General features: G+C 41.3%; 1 protein-coding gene across 8 annotated transcripts in view; it reads right to left on the minus strand.

Moving 5' to 3' along the window:
* Positions 1-17,653, minus strand: part of SEMA4D (semaphorin 4D) — a 152,445-nt gene that overhangs the window by 48,234 nt on the left and 86,558 nt on the right. For all 8 annotated transcript variants that reach the window (XM_078386204.1, XM_072992376.2, XM_078386199.1 and 5 more), the window contains 3 exons: positions 5,893-6,254; positions 2,946-3,091; positions 906-968 (listed from right to left, as the gene is read on the minus strand). In XM_078386204.1, the coding sequence (XP_078242330.1) occupies positions 906-968; positions 2,946-3,091; positions 5,893-5,983 (300 nt within the window). In that variant the 5' untranslated portion in view covers positions 5,984-6,254. The remainder of the gene's footprint in view (positions 1-905; positions 969-2,945; positions 3,092-5,892; positions 6,255-17,653) is intronic.

The following is a 17,653-nucleotide window of genomic DNA, read 5'->3' on the forward strand; positions in this document are numbered from 1 at the left end:
CTCAACTTTATTTTTTAAAAAGTATAAGTTTCAACAAACAGTAAGTGTGGGCAACCATGCTCATTAATTAAAAGAAATGAAAAGCATAAAAGTGAGACAATACTTTAAGGCTGGCTGGATAGCTCAGTGGTTTAGGAGCCAAGGGTTAGGAGTTCAAGTCTCCACTGTGCCTCCTGTGAGAAAACCCACCCTGTGCGCAGTCCCAGGGTGCCCCTAGAAGAAGGGAATATTAAATCACTTCTGTATATTCTCCATTTAAAGAACCTGGGAAGGGTTGCTATAAGTTGAAATAGACTTATTGTTACTATTATTTAAGCCCTATTCTCCTCTTTCTTGAACAGCAGTGGTAAGAAAGCAAGCTGTGAGGCTTGCTCTTCCAAGAGCTTCTTCTTCCTCATTTGTCAAGTGTTGTTACAAAAAGCCAGCCTTGCTTGCAAATGGAAGAGATACCAACAACAGGCAGAAGCAGCAGCTTGCTTAGGGAAGAGCTGGATACCTTTCACAGTGCTATTTAATATACTACTGCATTTGGGAAAATAAGCTAGTTTACCAACATTTTCCAGCAGGATTACTAGGCAGTAATTTGATAATCAGCTGTATATTGAATAAAGAACAAGCGTCATTGCTTAAAACCATAGGTCATCATAATGTATCAGCAACAACACAATATATATATACAGCATTTATACTACATATTTACACATTTATTTTTTATCGGAGACACACAAAAGGCAGTTATTCAAAAAGACAGTTTGCAAAAACAAAAGCGGAGGAGGAGAAATAAATAAAACATATGCTCCAGGTTTTCTTAAAGGGTCACAAGACGAATTAATTACTTTCCCAATATTACTAAGAATGTTCTTTTGAAAGGCACATGGATGAACTATATGGTGGAAACTATTCACCTGTTTGGATTTGCCCTTTTCTGCACATCGAGTTTTTTGCTGTTCTGTGACCTTCCAAAACACCTGGAAGAAAAGAAAACAAGAGCAAGAAAGCAAAAGGCATTTTTATTTTTATATCAAGCTATCACTCAACACAATGATTACTAAACTTCTACAGACAAAAAAAAAGTTTAAACGAGAAAAACATTTACTGCAATCCAGCACATTTTCTCTCATTTACAACACTGTTTTTCTAATTATGATACCCAATTTGAGATGGTTCCATTTTGTTGAAGTCATATCATAGAAAAAAACCAAAACAAAAAACTCCCAAACCCCCCAAACTAAGACCATTCTGCCGTAGATGCAAGAAGGTATGTAAGAAGTCACAGAGTTCTAAATATCCTGGTTCTTGTCCAAACACACCTGCCCTACTAGAGTGGTAGCGCAGCTTGGCACCAGATGCACTTGCTCAGAAAATAGGATAAATCACCTCAGATTATTAACCATGTCTCCTGTATGGCATAAATATGTTTTATACACCAATTCATCAGAACCTGGAGGACAAACAACAATTGAGGCATGGAATTACTGTAATATGTCATTATGTGGAGGTCATATTGAACTAATAAGCATATTAGCTCTTTTCCCTGTCAGGCAATACGAGAACCAGGGGACATCCGCTCAAATTGAGCATTGGGAGAGTGAGAACAGGCAAAAGAAAATATTTCTTTACCCAGCGTATTGTAAGTCTTGGGAGCTCCTTGCCACAGGATGTGATGATGGCATCTGGCCTAGATGCCTTTAAAAGGGGATTGGACAGATTCCTGGAGGAAAACTCCATCGCAGGTTGCAAGCCATGATGGGGATGTATAATCTCCAGGCTTAAAAGGAAGGTACCTCAAAATGCCAGATGCAGGGGAGGGGTGTCAGGAGACAGCTATCTAGTTGTCTCGTGTGCTCCCAGAGGCATCTGCTGGGGCCACCATGAGACAGAAGAAGCTCGACTAAATGGGTCCTTGGCCTGATCCAGCAGGACTCTTCTCATGTTCTTATCTTGTATCACAGAAAGCAGTGGCCAGGACTGCTAAAATAAAGTCTTATTATGATATTTTTGAAACAGTTGTAATGGCTGTCTGTTCATTTCTGAATCCAGTTCAATGTAGCAGTGCTTACTTTTAAAGCTCTAAATGTCTTGCGACTGTAACATTTGTAGGAGCTGCACCTCCCCATGCACTAAGGCCTTTCTTACTTCAAAATCAGCAGGGGAGGCTCTTTCCCATCTTCTGTGGGTATAAAATGTGACAACAGAGAGACTTTTCCTAATTCTTCACTGTGGTGGAATCTCGAACAGGGAAAGTATTCAGGAGAGATTGGTACTAATGTTATATCCTTCTTGACACTATGTCAAAACCTATTAGTTTGCCCAGGGATTTTAAACTAGTTTATTAAGCTGGTAAAGTGATGTCTTTACTTCGTGATTTACTGTCTTTTTCACTGCAAAATGATGATGCTTGAACTTGAGCAATTTCAAAGCTTTCACATATGCAGTCAGCTCCTATATAGCCACAGAATGCCACCAGCATTATGTGCTCTATTTAGACAGTATGCAGAACCATGCACATGCAAATATATACCCTAAACAGCTACTCCGGTACAGTGGACCCAGGGCTCAAAAGCACTGAAGGCCTGGGGCTTTCTGTGTGGCAGGGACTGCTACATCTACTGCCAACACCTCTCAGGCTTCTCCTTCCTGTCTGATCTCAGCAGAAAGAAATCACACTACATGGGGAAGAAGTAGAATTTTTCCAGAACTGGATATTACTGCAAGCTATCCCTGTCGTAATGAGAAGTATTTGAAGGCTGTTTGGCCTTGCATTGCCAATTAAGAACTTTACTTTATAATGAGTACCTGCACTTCTAGATTTACCTCTGTATGATTGCTGGAGAATAAAACTCACACAATTCTGAAAGTATGATCTCTGAGTATTTGAGGATTCAATTGCTGGTTATGAATATGCAGGTAACTTAAATATAAAACATAAGAAATGGCATACCCACCTCATGCTTCTTTTCTGAAATATCCAGTGAATTCAGAGCAAAAATAACTTCTCTAGCTCCTACATACAAAATATCTTTGTCTTCATTTAGTAACAAGGTCGAGTAGTTAAATACTTCTGGCTCCTGAAAATGTACTAGATGAACTTCTGTTAAAAACACAATTTCAAAGGAAATTTAAATTCAAATGACAGCGACCTCAAGGCATATTTTAACCCTAACCCTAAAGACTGTATATCATCTTATTCTGAGCTAGATTTAAATATCATTTAAACTGCACGACATACTAAGCAAAATTTGCAGGAATGCTACAGATGGGCCCAAAAGCTTATATCACGTTTAAAAATAATTGATGTATGAGAGTTGGCTGCAGAAGAATTACACAACTTCAGCATTGACAATGAAGAAACTGAAATAGAGAGTTTGTATACTTGGTTCAATCATCAATCTAATGCAAACTGCAGGCAAGAAATCAGAAGAAGAATGAGACTCGGAATGGCAGAAATAAAGAAATTAGAAAAGATCATCAAGTTTCACTGTTGTACTTCCAATCACCATGTATGGGTGTGAAAAAGCTGGACAGTGAAGAAAGCTGACAGGGAAAAAAAAGATTCGTTTGAAATGTAGTGCTGGAGGAGAGTTTGGGACTGCCAGAAAGACCAACAAGTGGTCCCTAGATGAAATCAAGCCTGAATTACAGTATTTCTGGAGGCAAAAATGTTGAAACCGAGGCTGTCCTTTTGGGGCACATCATGAGAAAAGCAAGATTCTCTAGAAAAGACAATAACGCTGGGAAAGGTGGAAGACAGCAAGAAAAGAGGAACACCAAATATGAGATAAACTGACTCTGTAAAGGAAACCACAGACTTGAGTTTACAAGAGCCCGGCAGGGAAGTTGGGGACAGCCACAATGTCTGTTGGACAATTTTTAGGATGTTACAAGAATAATGACACACATATTGTTCTGTAAGTTTTTGAAAATACAATATTCAGTGGTGCTAATTAAACACACTGGTTCCTTGCACAGCCCAGAACAGAAGAGAAACATGGTAATTTTTAAGTTTTGGGTGAGGGGACAAATCAAGAATTACTCATGCTCAAAAGAAAGCCCATTGAAATCAATGTGACTGAGTTAGATTACACTGGCATCAAGGGGTCAACTCTACATGCAGCTAAGTCTAGATGTATCACCCTAGACCAGTGCTTCCCAACCATGGATTGCCAGATATTCCTGCACTACAACTCCTAGAAATCCTGGCCACCACAGCTAGTGGTGAAGGCTTCTGGGAGTTTCAGTCCAAGAACATTTGGGGGCCCAAGGTTGGGAACTACTGTCTTAGAGGCTCATTTTAAATAGTGCTAGATTAATTAAATTAATTAGTTTAATTCCATTTATTTAAGGTCTCCTTTGTTCTTCTTATATTAAGTAACATAAATACAGATGACATACATTTTGCCTATTATCAGAGCCACCCCCCTGAGTTATTTGACCCATTATGTGGATTTTTAAAAGTTGTTTTTAGACAACTTGGATGACCAAATCAAGAAAGGCTGTGGAAAGGCAGAATCAATTTGTTTACCAACAACCCTTTACAGCTTTGCCTTTCTTAAGGATAACATGTTTTTCTCAAGGGTAACAAAGGGTAGCACACATGGAGATTCCAAAAGGAAAGGGGAAAGGATGGCAATTAACAATGAGCTGCCTTTTTAACTCTTGACAGAAGCAAGGTTAAGTAATATAAAATATTTTAATTTCTCACACTGTCATACTTGTGACTTTTGCTATCAAATTATGAGATGAGTGTGTGTTCACATTCTTTCACTCTGACATTGTGCTTTCTGTGGATGAAAATGTTATCTCACTACCTTTAACCTTCTCTCCCCAGCCTTCAACATAAGCATGGATGAAAACACAGAGCCACAGAAAATAAATGTGAAAAGGGTCTGGAAGGCAGGATAAGAAGTCCAGAGTCCAGAAAAATTACTTTTAGGTTACAGTTTGCTGAACTTCACCAAGCCAGCATGGCCATCTATGTAAAAACGCATTAAGGGAGACATTCTGGGGCACAATGATAGAACTGGTAGCCATAAGCATACAGGTGGTACTGAAAAAGATGTTAGTTCATGAGGTCACCCAGAGATACTGTCAAAAAGCTAAGCAAAGGCTGGAGAACGGATCCCTAAGGGACTTCAATACAGAGCAGGAAGGCAGAAAAAGCTATTTCCTTTAGAAACAGCAGGCGACAGCAGACGGAATGATTAGATTGGCAATAAGAGAAGCAATTATAGAAGCATTTAGCTTACAAGCTTTTTGGGGAGGAAAACCCAGAAAATGCTACAAAATCTTGTACTAGATCCAATTTAAGCAGTCATTTGCCAGTGATTTTAGTGTGGAAAATATGGTGCCCAATCTCTGAGTTGCTGTTCTATTTCTTTGTTGTCACCTGCCTTGAGGATGGAATAGCCTGTAAGATGCAGTTCTCCTAAGCTTGCTTTTCCTTTATTTCCTTTAGATATGCAGAAGGCTTAGAGATATATTATGAATCAGCGCTATCAAGTAAAAACCAGGTTGGTATTGAAATGGTTTCCCAGAGGCAGGACCATGGGGAGAACTTTTATCATAGCTGAAAGCTGGCATATACCAATGGGGATGACCATAATTACCAAAAAAAAAAAAAAAAAAAAAAAAAAAAAAACTAATTACCCAGTGGATTCATTTCAATCAATCAACTCAAATTATCTCTCTAATTCCTCCACCCTTACATGTACTTATCTAAAAACACCCATTAACAGGTTAAAGGAAATATGGTGGAGATAATCCATGATCTCCACGCTTTGCTTTGCCTTATCTCACTGGTATGAAGAATTCTGACAAATCCTATTAAGAAGATATTAACTAATAATCTGCATTTATTTTATATATCATCCTGATCTAAAATTATACTCTTACCTCTGGGTTCCCAGGTGATCCGGGGCACTGGGCCAAATGCTGTTGCCATGCCAAGAAATAAAGTCACAGCTTCATACAGAATGAGAGCCATGTTAAGTGTTCTTGTTCTATGGAAGCAGCTGGGTAATCACAGGAACAAAATTTCATTTGGCAGAAGAGACATCTCAGAGAGCTTGTGAAAGTCTGAACATCTTCAAATTAAATGGATGTGTTGTTGTTTCCCAGTTTTTCTTATCTGATTGATCACTTCTCCCAATAAACATATATTTGCCACAACAGGGAACAGAAAGGATCTCCAGAATGAGTTTCAGCAACTTCTTCACTTCTGAAGCACATGCTTCTAGTTGAATTGGTGCTGAAAACTGTAGATAAAAAACACAGAAGAAAGGAAGTGGTCAGAGGACTTCTCAAGTTATATTTTCCTTTTCCTCACTTAAGCAAAAGCCTGATTTTATAAGAGGAAATATCAATTCATTTTCAGAAATAGCCACAGAAATCTATTAATCATATTTTCCATGTGCAGTCATCTGCCTTCATTATCTGCAGACATGTGTTTATAGAGAGAAAATACTGCAGTGTTAATTTAATTCAAGGTGCTGCTTACTATTTCAGAAAGAGACCAAACCAGAATTTGTCCAACATAATGTGGACTACAGGCCTCTCTCACTCTCTCACTCACTCACACACACACACACTCACACACACACACACACACAGAGGCACCCCCCCTCTCTCACACACACACACAGAGGCACCTCTCTCTCTCTCTCTCTCTCTCTCTCTCTCTCACACACACACACACACACACACACACACACACACACACACACACACACACACACACACACACACAAACTTACTTTTTGGAGAGAAAATGGATTGAATGAAATTTAAAAATATTATTAATACTACCCCTGAGGGTGAAGGTGGCACTGGTGTATTATGTAATTGTATTTTATTGTGGTGTTAGGTTTATGTTGTCTATGATGTTCATTTAATTTAAAAAATTTAAAATAATAATTAAAAAAGGAAGCAGGCAAAAAAATTAAATAATAAATAAATTAAATGTTCTTTGGGGGAATTAATTTAAAAAAAAAACCAGTTCTGATAAAAATTGTTTGTATTCTACAACTAAATGAAATAACACACAAGGAGGATATAAACGCACTAGGATCAAAACTGTAAAGTCTGACATTAAGAAAAAGAAAGAAACCAGACAAGGAAATAGAATAATTGTTATGCTAAGCTCCAGTGCAACAAACAGAGACATTTGGAACAACAGATGATAACTTAGAAAGGAACCTAACAGAGACCCAATTTTATGGCAGCAGTTCTGGGTTGCTATATAACCTCTTGTTATATGCAACTGGTAATCAGATGGAGATGGAATGTATGGTTCTCTGTGAAAAATATATTCATCCTTCTTGTTGTGCGGCAACACTAATAATCTTTGTGTCAAGAAAAATTAGTGTGTGCAATACAGTATTGTTTAAGTACGAATTTTTGTATGTCGAATAAAATACTAAGGACTTCATACCACTTCGTACCATGATCACCATAGCAGCCATATAGGGAGAAAAAGCATCCATTTCTTATTTATTTAGTTAGTTAGTTTGTTTATTCACAAGTTCATTCCCATTAGTGCTGAGGCACTACTCTCTATAGCACTTATAATAGAAAACAAAAATACAAGATAGAAACATTAAAAGCAACAACATGCACATGACATTAAGGAAAGATGCTCCTACAAGTAACATGGGCCCAAACTGTGGAGGGCTTTGTATGCAAGTGTCAGAACCTTGAACCTGATCTGGGATGCCATGGGCAACCAGTGGAGGCAAGCCTGAAACAAAGTGATGTGGTCAAATTTGCTTGCACCAACCACCAGTCAGGCTGCCAATTCTAGACCTGCTGAAGTCTCTGGACAAGGCTCAAGGAAAGCCGCATGTAGACAGCATTGCAGTAGTTGATCTGGAAGATTACCAGGGCCTGCACCAAAATCCAGACGGAGTCCTCGTCTAGGCAGAGGTGAAGTTGGGCAATTAGCCTAAGCTGGTTAAAAACTGATGTGGATATGCTTGCAATCTGGGACTCCCAAGAATGAGTCGGGTCCAGAAAAACACCCAAAGTACTATCGAGCTTAGGGACCATCTTCCCTAACCGATCAGATGTCCCATTTTGTCCAGGTTCAGGCTGAGCCTGTTAGCCCTGGTTCATTCCAGTACTGAAACCAGGCAATGCTCAAGTGTCTGGATGGCATCCACTGCAGAGGTGGTAATGGAGAGAGAGTGAGTTGCATGTCATCAGGTTATTGGTGATATCTTACTCCAAATCTCCAGATGGCCTCCCCCAATGGCTTAAGATGGACGTTATACAGCATTGGGGATAGTGCCAATCCCTGAGGAACCCCATACTGTAGGATCCAAGGTGCCGATACCTCCTCTCCTATCTGAACTCTCTGGACATAGTCTTCAAGGAAGGATTGGAGCCAGCTCAATGTCAAGCCCCCAGTCCCAACCTCAGAGAGGATACTGGGGTCAATGGTATTGAAACCCCTGAGAGACCTAGGAGTACCAACCAGATGCATCTGCCCTGTCAGCCTCCTAAAAAGGTCATCCTGCAGCACAACCAGTATCACCTCAGTACCCCGTTGTGGCCTGAATCCAGAATGCAGCTGATTTGCCACCACTCTCTTGATCATCTTGCCCAGGAATGGTATGTTAGCGATTAGACTGAAGTTGTTAAGGTTGTCCGATGCTAACTGGGGGCATTTGCTGGGTCAGACAATCGTTTCCTTTAAACGGGAGGGAAACATTCCCTCCCTCAGAAATGAATTAATAGTGGTCATGACCCAACCAATCATAGCCCCCTTTATGGCTCTGATCAGCCATGCTGGGCAAGGATCAAGCGATCATCTTGACAAAGATGGAGAACAGAGGAATCCTACCCGTGGAAGAGTTATTATCTAATCCAGAGATGTGGAAGACTTGACCTTAAATTGGTCTTGGACACAACTCCTATTAGGTCCATCAAGCATGGCCAAAGCAAGGGATTATGAGAGTGGTAGTCCAAAATATCTTGAGGGACAAAGATTCTCTTGCTAACCAATCAGATTCTCTCTTGTGTTAGCCAATGAGTGTTAGGAGGCTTAACTGCCAAATAGATAAAAACAAGTGACAGTTAGATGTCTGTTAGAAGCAGTCTGTTAGAGATGTAGTTTAGAAGAGTCTCCTTGTCTGTTACTATTTCTGTTAAGATCATAAAAATATGTTATAAATTTGTAAGGCACAACTCTGTAATAAACCAAACGTTTCAAGCATTGTTAGTTTATTCTACATATGTTATACAGTAAATTTTCTTTGAAGTTTTTACCAAGACCAAGTGAATATTATTTCAACACAAGGGAAAATACCATTCATACTCTATGTTGTTCTTCATAATATGCTTGAACCACTATGTACCAATTCTCATATGGATGTGGATCTCCATCTGCTGCATCTACCTAGCAAATGGTATTGAGCGCCTCTGAATGGTAGAGTGCATTGACCAATAATAAATTTACAATGGGAATAGAGAAGACATCAGGACAGGGGCAGAACAGCTTTCTCTCCACACAAGGGAAAGGAGGGAGACATGATGCATGTAGCATTCAGAGACAGAAGAACTTCCTTTTTGAAACACCACTCCTAGAATTCCACACAGCACAGCCATGAGCAGTGTGCACAAATAGTCAACATGTTATGAACTCTATAATATACTAAAAAAAAGCATTTTTGAACACTGGTATTATTGAATTTCACTTGGCTGTAGGCCTATTGTACACCATCAGATAGAAGCAGTAATAAACTATGAATTTCTTAGAGAAGGGAACAAAATTTGGCCCTCAAACTTTGATCTAGGGTTCAGCCTTCCTGGGATATATTCCACTTCAGAGCACATGTGATACACACAAATGGTCTCTCAAGAAGATAATTTCCTATGCAATGTGAGCAGACTGCCCTTGCCACCATACCCATGCTAGGCTTTTGATCTGCAGGGAGTTTATGGTGATTTTTTTAAAAAAAGAAGCATAATTTCTCCAGAGCCCAAGTGGAGCTACTGTGTTTCCCCAAAAATAAGACAGGGTCTTATATTAATTTTTGCTCCAAAAACACATTAGGGCTTATTTTCAGGGGATGTTTTATTTTTTTCACATACAACAATCTACGTTTATTCAAATAGTCATGTCATATTCTTCTGGTTACTCCACAATGGTGGAGGGCAGGGTTTCACTTAACTGGGGCTTATTTTTGGGGTAGTGCTTATATTACGAGCATCCTGAAAAATCATACAGGGCTTATTTTCAGGTTAAGTCTTCTTTTTGAGGAAACAGGGTAGTATAGCCCCAAAAATGATGGACCACAGGTTCTCTACAAAGATGTAGTCTGCTTCTGAGAAACATGTTTATTCAAGATTTGTTTCTTACCAATCAATGAAGAAAAAACAACTCCAACAGGTCTGTTTTCCCCCTGTAAAGCATACTGTCTGTTTGCAGTACAGGCAAACAGTATTGTTTATGATCATGTTTTTTTTGCAATCCAGCAGTTGGCTGATGCTTAATGAATTCTATCTGACAAATCTCTCTGCCAAGAGCTCACTTAATGTGCCCCTTGGGGATACAGAGTACCTTTCCTTAGGTATGCACACCAAGCCTGGCTGATGTGATCTAGGGCAGAAAGCCAAGGGTAAGCACTTCGCATACAGTTCCACTTGGATGGTAAGGAAAAGGCTTTTGCCTTACAGTTAAGCTAATAGAGATAATAATAGGAGAACCTGGAATGCTTCCATTGCACCTCAAACACATGGCAATGCTTTTGTTGAAAGGATCTTTTGTAAAAATGGGCACGCCTCAATATGCCTCCCCTTTCTATTACTTTCCAATTAAGTAGTAGCATTTCCAATTATTCACATTTAGCTTCAAACAAAGCATGCTCAATTTGGCTGGTAAAATAAATGACGATTAAGGCTCTATGAGAATACTATATTATTCAAAGCTGCTTTAGAATGTGCTAAACAGAGTATGATGCAGCCACTGTAAAAATCCAGTTATGTATAATACCTACCTACCTACCTACCTACCTACCTACCTACCTACCTACCTACCTACCTACCTACCTACCTACCTACCTACCTACCTACCTACCTACCTACCTACCAACCAACCTACCTACCTACCTACCTACCTACCTACCTACCTACCTACCTACCTACCTACCTACCTACCTACCTACCTGAAACAGATCTGGTAACCAAGTATACAGATATATTAAACTGCAGCTTACTCCAATATAGGCATAACAGATACAACTGCATAACTATATATTCCAGTTCATTTTAATTATATATATGTATAAAATGTAAAATATTGGTATCCCACATTTCAGCCTAGGACCCCAAGGCAACTTGTAAAATATAAATATAGATATAAGTACAAGACAATTTTACACATAAATGCAGTTCATAATGAAACATAATAGAACAAAGCCTCAATAAACTGAAATTCGTATTATCAGCTTGCATATCAAAAGCCTGGGTAAATACAGTGGTGCCCCGCTTGATGATTACCTCGTTGTATGACGAATCCGCTGTACGATTAGTTTTTTTGCGATCGCTATTGTGATCGCAAAACAATGTTTCAATGGATTTTTTTCGTTTTGGGAACCAATTTTTCGCTTTATGATGATCAAAACAGCTGATCGCCAGGTTTTCAAAAGGCCGCCCACTGTGTAATATGGCTCTCCGCTGTGTTCAGGACAGATTGCTTGCATTACAGGCACTGGAAAATGGCCGCCCTATGGAGGATCTTTGCTGGACGGTGAGGTATTTTGCCCATTGGAACACATTAACCAGTTTTCAATGCATTTCAATGGGCTTTTTACTTTCACTTGATGATGATTTCGTTCTACAGCGATTTTGCTGGAACAGATTATCGTCGTCAAGCAGGGCACTACTGTACTATTTTAAACTGGCGACTATAAGGCAGGTTAAAATGGGGTCATGTACATGGATTCTTAGAACGATGATGATGAATGGACAAAAAAGAGAGGTTACTTATTGTAACTCTGGTTCTTCGAGTGGTCATCTGTGAATTCACACTAATGGGTTTTAACTGCGCCTGTGTTTGGTAGGACTGCCCCCCTAATACATGTGGTCCGCCCCTCCTGGCAAGTGCCTCAGTTCCCACAAAGTCAGCTGTATAAACATTTTGATGTGACAGACAGAGGGAAGGATGAGCTGGAAGTGTGAATTCACAGATGACCACTCAAAGAACCAGAGTTACAGTAAGTAACCTCTCTTTCTTCTTTGTGGTCTATGTGAATGCACAGTAATGGGTGATTAGCAAGCTTACCTGTCTGGAGGAGGGCGGAGAGTCAGCTGACAAAACCACTCATCCAAACATTGCATCTGACTTTGTCCGTAGATCCAAACAGTAATGCGAGGCAAAGGTGGACGGTGTGGACCACGTGGCAGCTCTGCAGATATCAGGGACAGAAACACCCCTGAGGAAAGCTGTAGAAGTGGCTACCACCTTGTAGACTGAGTCTTAATTCTAGCAGGAAGAGACTTGTTCGCCAATTGATACGCAAGATAGTTCGGGTGGAAACAAGAGATCCTCTATGCGGTAAGTGTGTAGAAACAGACAGTCTCTTGGATTTGCGGAAAGGCACAGATCTTGAGATGTAAAAAGGCAGCGCTCTCCTAACATCCAGAAGGTGAAGAGAGTGTTCCAGATCAGAAATAGGCAACGGGGAAAAAGACAATGGGTTGACGAAGGTGGAAATCAGAGACAACCTTAGGGCAGAAAGATACATCAGGGTAAAGGGTGACTTTATCTGGGTGAAATTGAAGGGAGGATCAATGTGAAGAGCAGCCATCTCCAAAGCTCTGTGAACAGAGGTGATGGCGACAAGGAAGAGGGTCTTAAGCATAAGAAGGCAGTCAGAGGTCATAGCCGTAGGCTCAAATGCTGGTAGCGTAAGGTGTCGGAGGATGGTACACGAGGACCACTGTGGAGGAAGGTGGGGTTTAGTGGGTTGCATGTTGGAGACTCCCCTAAAAATTGCTTTCTTGTCAACAGTAGGGTGGCAAAAGAGCATAGCAGCATCTGAGTCTCATGGTTAGTGGGCAACTATGGCAGATAATTAGACCTTAAGAGTAGAAAGAGAAAGCTTTCTGTTAAAGAGATGAGTCAGAAATTGTAGGACAGCAGGAAGAGTACTGTAGTAGGAAGATGACGTTGAGTTGTGAGCTTAAGAAAGGCGGACCACTTATATGAATATAATTGAGTGGTCACAGGTTTTCTGGCACTTGCTAGGATAGAAGCTACAGTGGGCAAATCCTCCATTCTGTAAGATGGAGAGTGTAAAGGTCAGGGTGAAAGGTTCGACCTTGGTTCTGGGTGAGTAGATGAGATATGAGAGGAAGACGGATGAAGTCTATTGAGATTGAACCATGGTTGCCTGGGCCACCATGGGGCGATGAGGATCACATTGGCCTGTTCCTGATGTAACTTGACAATAGAGTGGTGCCTCAACTTGCCACCATAATCCATTCCAGGAGATGGATGTAACTCGAAATGGTCGTTAAGTCGAAGCACCATTTCCCATAGGAATGCACTGAAATGCAATTAATCCATTCTGGCCGAAGGGGAAAAAGAACACCAAACAAACAAACAAACAAACAAAATATTTGCAAGTCATTGGAAACACGATTAATTCCTTGCAGCCAAAGGGGGAAGGAATAAAAGAAAAGCAATCAAGCATGCAAGACCCATTGGAAATGAACAGAAAACAAATGGAGCAGATTGGAAATGCACAGAGAACAAAGGGGACAGGTCAGAAATGCAAAGAAAACAAAGGAAAAAGCAAGGGAAGCATGCAGGACCTATCGGAAATGGGGAACCCCCCCAAAAAAGCAACCTAACCCCCCAAGACCCATCAGAAATGGGGGGAACCAACCAACCAACAAACCCCCAAGACCCATCAGAAATGGGGAAAAACACTCCAAAAAGCAACAAAAATCCCCAGGACCCTTTGAAATGGGGGAAAACCCTCAAACAAACAAACCCCCAAGACCCATCACAGCACAGAAACATAGCCCCCCCAGCTGAAAGCCACGCTGCAAAAACAGCCATAACAGTTTTTAAAAACCAGAAAACAGCACCTTACCTTACCAGGTTGCCCAAAGCCTCCCTACAAAAACAAAACAAAACACACACAGAGAGAGAGAGAGAGAGAGAGAGAGAGAGAGAGAGAGGGAGGGAGGGAGGGAGGGAGGGAGGGATACATTCCAGGGTTACCATGCGGAAGCGGTGCTGGAAACTGTGATCATTGAGATCTCGCAGAGGTCGAGGATAGGGAGAAGGCCTCCGTCTTTCTTGGGTACTGTGAAGTACCTTGAGAAAAAACCTGGGTCATTGTCTAATGGAAAAACTACTCATATAGCATCTCTTGAGAGGAGAGATTGGACCTATAAATTCAGGATGTGAGACGTTACGGTAAGAACAGTTGTTGATGGCGGCAGGGTGGTGAATTCTATAGCATAACCTGTGGTGATGATGTACCCATTTGTCTGTGGTGATGGTTGCCCACGATGTGAAATGAGGTGCCAGGCAAGTCAAATAATTATGAGGGGAGAGAAAAGTAGAGAACTGGGCTGGATAAGAGTCAAAAATTTCACTTTGGTTTCTTGTCAGATCTACGAAAAGACTGATGTGGATGTTGGTGCTGATCTGGCGAGGCTGGAAGGATGAGGCAGACTGCGGTAAGTATCTGTCAACAAATGGTTTGTATTGTTGATAGGGATATGGTCGATGCCATTGATAGCGTTGTGGTTTGTAGTAGGATTGTGTATTATAAGACCTTGCAGTTTTTCTCATTTTCTGTAGGTTGTCAAGAATTCATCCGTCTTGGTATTGAAGAGGCTGACCCCGTCAAAGGGTAAGTCCTCAATACGCATGCGGGAATCATCAGAAATATATGCAGAGTGTAACCAGGCATGCCTTTTAAGAGTGACAGCACTGCCCATGTGTCTTGAGAAAGCCTCTATGATATGTCTAGCCGTGATGCACTCTTGGCGAGCTAAAGCCATTGTTTCCTGATGAAAAGCCAGGCCTCTTGGTTTATATTTACCCTGTGGTGATTGGAGTGAAGGGAGCGCCTTGTTCCATAAGAACCCATGGTACGCTCCCATGGCTGCAAGGTACAGTGGTGCCTCGCTTGATGATGATAATCCGTTTCATTCAAATCGCTGTTAAGCGAAATCTTCATCAAGCGAAATTAAAAAACCCATTGAAATGCATTGAAAACCGTTCAATGAGTTCCAATGGGCGAAATACCTCATCATGCAGTGAAGTGGTAGTAGCTTGTACCGATGATGCCGCCTCCTGCGGTACCGCAGGCGTTGTAGATGGTTTAGAACACTTCAGTATTGGTAGTTGAGAGAGGTCCTGTGCCAAGACCTGTTTCCTTTTGTGAAATGATTTACGGTGCTTCGGTACTGGTGGGAGGACCGGGGAGTCATCAAAAGTGGAATGCTGATATCGAGGACGGTACTGAAATGAGTCAGAATCAGAATACGAGTAATAATAAGAGTATCAAAGTTGTTTAGGTTTGACATAAACTTCCATATTAAGATGTCTATAGCAGTATCAGTGGTGCTGACATCGTGATGATGGCATTAGATAATAAGTGGGTGGCTCATGTAGAGTAACTATTTTAGGATGACGGTATTGCATAAGAGAATCGTGTGATGTGAGAAGTCCTGTCGATCCCTGAGGGTGAGTAGCATCGACATCAAAGTGACCAGTCTCTGGTATATGATGTGTCTTCCTGGATCGCCTGTGCGGTGGTTGCGGATCAGGCAAAGTAGACACTGAATCCGACTGAAACACGGAGATGGAGCAACGCGAAGGGCTCGACTGGTCATATTCTGGAAGCACAGTAACATCAGCCAAAGTACTGGCCCAAGACAGGGACTGTGCCAACAGAGGTGATGGTGATTGTCCCAATGGTGGAGGTAGATAATCATCATCGTCCACCAAAACGGAATCAAGGCAGATAGTCTGCTGCTCATGAAGTGGTACCGAAGAGAGCAATCTGTCTTTCTGATGTTTAATAGACCATGCAACAGACGATGACTTTTTTGGTTTCTTCGATTTTGGCTGCAGTTCCGGTACCGAGGGAGATTTTGGTACTGGTGTAGATTTGGGTGTCGAACCACAAAACATAGTATTGACAGGCAGTTTCGCCTTAGATTTGGACTTTATTGAGGCCACAGAAGCGTCCGGAGACAGTAACGGAGGTGGTGGTGGCTGTACGGATTCCATATTCGGTGAAGGGCGAAGAGAACAGTTCCCACAAATAAGAACAGAGACACTGCTGTCTTAATTTAAGAGCCTGCTTAGTAAATTTCTTGCAAATAGGGCAAGAAGCTGGCTGGTGGGCCTCACCAAGGCAGAAGAGACAAGAGTCGTGGCCATTGGTCAGAAGAATTTTACTGGGGCACAAAGTGCCCCTTTTGAAAGGCCCAGAAGAGGCCATAAACTATCAAAAATGAGTAAGAAGAGTGAAAACATGGAGAAAGGGGGCAAAGGGGGGCAGTGGACAGGAGTAAAAGCACAAAGTCTCTCACAAATTCCTTTTGAATGCAATAGCGAACGGAGCTTGTCGAAGAGAAGAAACCTCAGTGGTGGCAAAAAGGAACTGGGGCACTTGCCAGGATGGGCAGACCACGTGTACTAGGGGGTGGTCCTAGCAAATGGTGTTAAGCTCTAGAAGATTCTGGAAACCTCTGCACAGGTGCAGATAAAACCCATTAGTGTGCATTCACAGAGACCACCAAGAAGAACATTCAGACTGCCTACACTTCAGTTACAGGAGCTTGATACTGCTTTTAACTGTCAGGGCTCCATCCTGCAGAAACCAACAGCAGAGAATTCTAAGCACTTAAATTCAAATCCAAAAACTACAAATCTCAAGATTCCATAAGATGAAGCCATGACAGTTAAACTGTGTAGGGTAATACAATCTGAAGTTACATGCATTTCCACCTGCAGCGGGAACTTATACAGCTTAGATTGTACTGCACTGTTCAGTCATGCAGGACATGTGTAGAATCCCCACAGGCTAAGGGGAGGGTGCTGGCCCCATCCCCTGAACCTCTGGTTTCAGCGCGTTTAGGTGACAGTCTCAAAATGGGAAGAATCTTCACAGTCTCTCCAATTAGCTCATGAGGAGAGGCTTCACAGATATCACGGTACAGCCACTTTTAAGTGTTTGAAGTGACTGACAGAGAGGGCAGGGCTAGTCCCTCAATGTATAGGTTTCCAGAAGCTTACCAAATATGTATACAGGGCTAGTGATTTGCAAGTCAAAATTAAGCTTTAGTATGAACCATTATTCCCATCTCTCTGAGAAAAGAGAAGACATATTTACACCTGCCTAAACAACTATACTTAATTCCGTCTCTAAAGTGCACAATTTGACACTAAAATTCTTATGCAAGTGACAGCATCAAGCCCAGAGTCAAGCATCTGCCTCAAGGACTAGACCCATTCCACCCCAAAAGAAGTAGCACGACAATATAGATCAATGTGCTAGCTATGTCTGGTGTCGCTGGCAGGTGACAGGCTTTAACAACTGACAAATCATGGGCAAGTGCTTCTTTGGGATACCATTTTCCCTTAGGTTGATGCCTAGTCATCATATAGGCTGCTCAAACA

This window comes from Pogona vitticeps, chromosome 2, assembly GCF_051106095.1.
Source record: "Pogona vitticeps strain Pit_001003342236 chromosome 2, PviZW2.1, whole genome shotgun sequence".
Taxonomy (NCBI): Eukaryota; Metazoa; Chordata; class Lepidosauria; order Squamata; family Agamidae; genus Pogona; species Pogona vitticeps.